Source organism: Osmia bicornis, chromosome 5 (assembly GCF_907164935.1).
Source record: "Osmia bicornis bicornis chromosome 5, iOsmBic2.1, whole genome shotgun sequence".
Lineage (NCBI taxonomy): Eukaryota > Metazoa > Arthropoda > Insecta > Hymenoptera > Megachilidae > Osmia > Osmia bicornis.
Genome location: NC_060220.1, coordinates 9994001 through 10000000, shown reverse-complemented (window position 1 = coordinate 10000000; position 6000 = coordinate 9994001). Strand labels below are relative to the sequence as shown.

The 6000-nt window shown below is 32.6% G+C and overlaps 2 protein-coding genes across 2 annotated transcripts in view; one reads left to right on the top strand and one right to left on the bottom strand.

Moving 5' to 3' along the window:
- Positions 1 to 1759, bottom strand: part of LOC114881488 (leucine-rich repeat and fibronectin type-III domain-containing protein 5) — a 54930-nt gene extending 53171 nt beyond the window's left edge. The window contains exons 1-2 of the mRNA XM_046285771.1: positions 1563 to 1759; positions 1413 to 1479 (exon numbers count right to left, since the gene is read on the bottom strand). Of these exons, the coding sequence (XP_046141727.1) occupies positions 1413 to 1416 (4 nt within the window). The 5' untranslated portion in view covers positions 1417 to 1479; positions 1563 to 1759. The remainder of the gene's footprint in view (positions 1 to 1412; positions 1480 to 1562) is intronic.
- LOC114880958 (rab3 GTPase-activating protein catalytic subunit) overlaps positions 1 to 6000 on the top strand; it is a 65126-nt gene that overhangs the window by 56136 nt on the left and 2990 nt on the right. The window contains exons 7-8 of the mRNA XM_029197510.2: positions 4396 to 4453; positions 4515 to 4602. Coding sequence (XP_029053343.1) covers positions 4396 to 4453; positions 4515 to 4602 — 146 coding nt within the window. The remainder of the gene's footprint in view (positions 1 to 4395; positions 4454 to 4514; positions 4603 to 6000) is intronic.

The window sequence follows — 6000 nt, the reverse complement described above, 5'->3', positions numbered from 1 at the left end:
TTACGCTAATAAATAGAATATAATTTGTAAGTTTCTAAAGTACCTTATACAATTCGATACAAATGAAACGAACACCGCGTATATGTTGGCCTCGTGTAGTACATGGTTCAAGGTCGGCCAGTACAAGCTGAAGAGGATCCTATAAAACGTGTGCGTAGGTGCATTCGCCCTTTGAAACTCGCTGTTATAATCATTATACTTGTTGAGGATGTAAGCAACTTTTCTAATAGAATTTCTCCAGGTCACGTATTCAGAATTATCCCTTATTTTACTTGTTTCAAATTTTTGGCGCGTACTTTAATTTTCAACTAAAACTTAAATCATGTGTGAAAGTTAAATTTTAATAGCTTTCAATAAGAATCGTTTTAAACGGCCTGAAAATTTGAATTTTACAAAATTACTGTTACGTTAATCTTTGGATAGCGGAATCTAGGTCAATCGTGACCTAAATGTACAAAGATATTAATCTAAAATTTAATGTATAATTTTTTTAAATTCTGGTTCTTTCCATGGTCCACCGTTCGAGGATTAAAGAATATTAAGCATTGGGAATTATTATTGTATTAAAAATTCAAAAACTATCAGACCGAACAACATTAAAATTCCTAAAATCTCCTATTTTTAATTAATGTTAACAGCATCAATTTCGTTAACGTGTATCACACATAAAATGTTGAATTCATTTAATCTTAGAAGATCATGTTTATTTTTAAATTTTCAAATTATTAGAAATAGCGGCGTGATATTCATTAATTCTCCGCATTTAAATCTTAATCTCTCTAAAAAATTGCAAAGTGAACGACCTCATTTTCTTTTGACCACAGACATAAAATAAATCTTGACCCCTTTGTTTTTATTCTCAAAAAATTTAAATCAGAAAGACGTTCATTTAATATCTTTAAGATAGCAATAAATAATATTTAATTACAGTTTTGTTTTTATTTAGTCTGTTTATTTAGTGTTTAGTGTTTATTTAGACTGTCAAACATAATCGTAACATTTTTGTATTTAAATTCACGCGCTTCTCAAATATTTTGCTTCAAAACCAAATTCCATCACAAAAAAAAAAATAAGATTTAACGTAAATGTTAAATCGAGTGACGCTTACTTGGACTGAAATTTTAATAAATAATTCCGTAAGAAAAAATGTGAAGGTCGTGAATTTAGTTACTAACCTGATATTAATAACCCCTATTAGATACAAAAATATCATAAATTGCATCAATATCATAAATTCAATATTAATTAATCAGTTTACTTTAATTTTATTATGAGTTTTAATTTATAAAATCTTGTTCGTTGTGAGACACAATCATAATCGTAAAAAACCGAATTTTAGAATATCGAAAAAGTCGCCTAACTCGTAAAAATAATAATAAAGAGAAAAAAAGTTCCACGGTGGATTTACTCACTCATATTTGTCAGCAATTCGTTCACAATCAGTATTGGCCCATAACGTGTGCGTGGCACGAAAATTCGCTATCGAATACGAAAATAACACGTATTAGAAGAGAAACGGTGAACGAGGAACACCGGAATGTCGATGAATTAACGGATACCACCTGTTGTTGCCCGCGACAGAAATGAAAAGTCGAACGGTCAACCCGAAGCGACGGAAAATCACGGGTCGTAGGAAGAAACAAAAAAGAAAAAAAATGAAGGAGGAATTCGCGAGCAAGCCGGGATGGAACGTAATCCTCGGACAGCGACTCCTTCGTAACTGGAAACCGTTAAGTTCGTCTCGATGGCATCACGGTCTTCGAGTAGACTGCAAGAATTCGCTTGGCGTTCGACCCCCTCTAGGAAATGCTCGCTCGTACCGGCACCGCTGCCTACCAAGGTAGGGCAGGTGAAGCACACACAGCTATGGAAAGAGTAATTCGTTCGTCCGTTCGCCCGTTTGCCCGTTTCTTCATTCGTTCATTCGTCCGATCATTCCTTCGACAGTGAACTACCGAACCAGTGTGTCGATTTTCGTCAGATTCCATGTAGATACTGCTCTGTTAAAAAAAAAAACGTTCCACACTTACTTACGATATACCAGTGTTTAGAAGTATCCTGTAATCTAACAAATGTACAGTACCGAGCATGGTAGATTTCTTTGAGGAAACTAGCCTCTTCCACTCGCGTGTACATGTTTATTCAGGAAACATTTTATTTCATATTTTTTGAAACTTTGTATTATGCTATTTCAAATTTTGATTTCAGAACTCTAAAATTTACTCCTTCCAAATTCTGAAATAAAAATGTTGAAATCTTCAATTTTAAATTTAGATACTTGGTATTTTGAAACTTAAATATCTAGATTCTGAAAGTTCAAAATTTGAATTTTGAAATCCTGAAATAAAAGTTTGAAATCTTGAAATATACAATTTGAATCGTAAACTTTTGAAACTTTGCATTCTAAAATATAAAAATTTAAATTTTTAAGCTTTAACATTTGAATTTTGAAACATTGAAATTTTTATATTTTGAATTCCAAAAATTTGAAACTTCATTTGAAAACTTAAAAATTTGAATTTTAAAATGATGCATTTAAAATTTTGAAATTTGAATTTTGAAGCTTTAGATTTAAACTCTCGGATTTTGAAGTTTTCGATTTAAATTCTGAAATTTTTGAAATTTGAATTTTGAAGTTTCAAACTTGAGATTTAAAATTTTTTTATTTGTTTGTCTTGAGCCCCGCGATTAAATACTTTCACATTTGGTAATTATTATTGATTAAATAGACGTGTTATGAATATGTTTCAAAGTATCTGTTTTTAACTAAATGTTTTCAACAATCTCGGCTTTCGCCCCGGGTCCCACAGTCTCTACTGACAGCACTGTGTACGATACAGATAAGTGCAAAAAAAATATTCAACCATTACATCTTATTCATGGTTTAGCATGGCGGAATATTTTGAACATCAGATTCGGTTTCAGTAGATCCCAAAACTCCTGATTCGACTCTGATCATGGTCCGATCTGCTAAACAAAATAAACATTTTTTTTTTTATATGCTTGTGTTTCTGTATGAACTTTTTTTAATATATAAAATAATATGAATTACTTTTGTATTAAAATCGTTTAAATATGATAGCACAACAATAGCAATGAAAATGACGCCCGGAACGTACTAGATTTTTCCGATACCTTTCATATTTTTTTAACTGAAACTTTAGAAGAAAATCCAATTACAAACATTTTTTCTCTGCGGAAAATATCAGAGAAAACTGTTGATTCAAAACTATTGCTTTCGATTCAAAAACACAATATGTAGTCTGATAAAAGGGGGAACCATCGATGACGGCCTTCTCTCTTGTTCAGCATGCCAGAACCCATAAACACGCGCCACGAGTACATAACCAGGCATGAGAGACTTCTCTAGGGGGAATGGTGCTATGGAAGCAACCACCACCAAAATTCTAATTCTAATAAAATAATTTTCAACCAAAAATACAACCGACTTCGAGATGCACTGTAAAAGTATAAAATAATTTTTATTTCAATTATATCTGTATTCCACAACTATTAATAGAATCTACTTAATTGTTAAATAGGATACTAAATATATTTCAACCTTTTCGGAGGCGGCGCAAAATTAAAAATACCCGATCAAACGATGCTGCCAATAACGATTTGATTGCGGTATGGCAAACTTGGTAATTAATAAGTCGTAAGAAAACATATTCGAAACGTTATAGATACGGCAGAAAACATTTGCAATTGTAACGACTGTATCAGAAGTTGGTAGCACTTCTGATGTAAATGTAGTTAATCCGCAATGGGTATGTTGATTCCCGTTGAACATTGTTAACTTGAAATTATCAAATGGGTCATTCGGTAACCGGCGTGTCATAGGTTGCCAACCCCTGAACTAGGATCTTCCGAGTAGAAGAAAAGTTTTTAATTTTGCGCCGCCTCCGAAAAGGTTGAAATGTATTTAGTATACTATTTAACAATTAAATACATTTTATTAATAGCTGTGGAATATTGGTATAATAGAAATAGAAATTATTCCATACTTCTTAGCGCATTTTGAAGTCGGTTGTATTTTTTTTTGTTAAAAATTATTTTATAATGTTTCAAAATATAATGTTTCGACATATAACAACCTAAAATTCTTGCCGTTTAACACGTTCGAGCCCGAGATAACAGATTTAAACTTCAGCGCCTCTCTGCTATGAGTAGTTCTACCCATGTTGGTCTGAACATCTCAAGTAATACAATCAGTAAGATGAAATTCCAAATCGAATTACATAGTATGAAAATCTTATTATACTCAATAATATTCAATTATCACGCTGTATATTTACATTAAATAAAGTATATTTTTATTACTTATCTTAATATTAACGCTCAAGTTTTCAAAATTATAGCAACACTAAATATTTGTTTACATTGTTTTTCCAGAATCAGTCCAGGATTTCCGGATCCTGTGCGGACCTGCATATTGCATCAAAAGCTTCAGGTAAAACTTGTTTGTTATTTTATTTGTTTCAATAATTCCTTATTGTTTATTATGTTACCAGATGATGAACTGTTGTATCGAGAAAAAAAAGGCCAGAGAAGAATCTGCACATAGGTCTCAAAGCATGGACACTGACGACTTTGAAACAGGTACTTAACAATTTGGTAAATTTTTAATGTGTTGCGGGGATGATGATTCTAAGCAATTTTTAGTTTTCGAGCTATTTGCAAAAGAAAGTTGCTACTATTCATTGAATTCTGCGTATAACTATTCATCCGTGGCAGCGTGTGCGTTAACATTGGGACACCACTTATCCCCTCTATCTATAAACACAACACAGTACCCGACAAACAGTGTGCATTACGACGGATGAACTTAAAAATTAAACTTAACTGGTTCCAATGATTTTAAATTTTGGCTTGCGTTGCCGGTCGCCTCACGATGACCGGAATACTGCTTGCCGAGTACCATGCTATGTTTATGGAAAAAGAAGAAAAGTGATGGTCCCAATTTGACGCATACACTGCTGCCACGAAGGTGAAGGTACATGTAGAATTCTTTTACAAGCATCTCGAAAACTAATGTCGAGCGACAGTTACATATACAGGGAGGTCCAATATCTTCTAAACACATTTTTGGAAAAAATCTTTCAGACAACAGTTGTTATGTGTCAAGTGGCAAATTGGATGGTCAGAATGAATTTTTTCAGAGGGCGGTCCTGAAGGTCATATGAAGGTCAACTTTATTTTTTTTAATGGAACCCTCCATTTTTTATTATACTATTATATTCTCTAGGAGGAAATAGGTAACTTTTGTTCGAAAGATTTTTTCGTGGGTTGTCAACTTTCCGAGGAAACCATTAAATATTTAAGATGTGATGGGTAAAAACACGTGTAAGGAGCATTGTATTTATAATCGCTTTATAATTTTCAACAAACATTTTTATTTATTATTTAAAAAGGTACTCAAAGTGTTGACCACCAACTTCAACACCTTCTTTAAGTTGGTTTATTACATATTGTGTAGTAGATAAAAGTTTGTCTACCAAAAATCGTCAGTCAGCTCATGTAAAGAAACAAGCTTGTTCCCTTCGACGGAACAATACGTAGAGATTTCATTTACTGATTTATGACAGATTCGCAATCTAAAAGCTGTTTCTGAGTTAAGACGTTTTACGGGTATTGCCGGCAATCGAGTAATTTTTCGTTTTTATACAGTGTATTTAGGATCTTTAATTTTCGCTTCGTCGTCAATAGGAAATTCTTTGTCATAAAATTGGTAAAATGTCTGTTGAAAATTATAAAGCGATTATAAATACAATGCTCCTTACACTTACGTGTCCTGACACATGACAATTTTTGTTTGAAACACTTTTTCCGACAATGTGTTGTTTAGAAGATATTGGCCTGTCTCAAGATATGCGGACCACCATTGGAAAAAGTTGCTTAGAATCATCATCCCAACAACATATTTAAAAATGAGCAAAATCGATGAGGTCGGTAAGATATCGACATTTACCGAAAAAAGATAAAATATTATAAGAATAA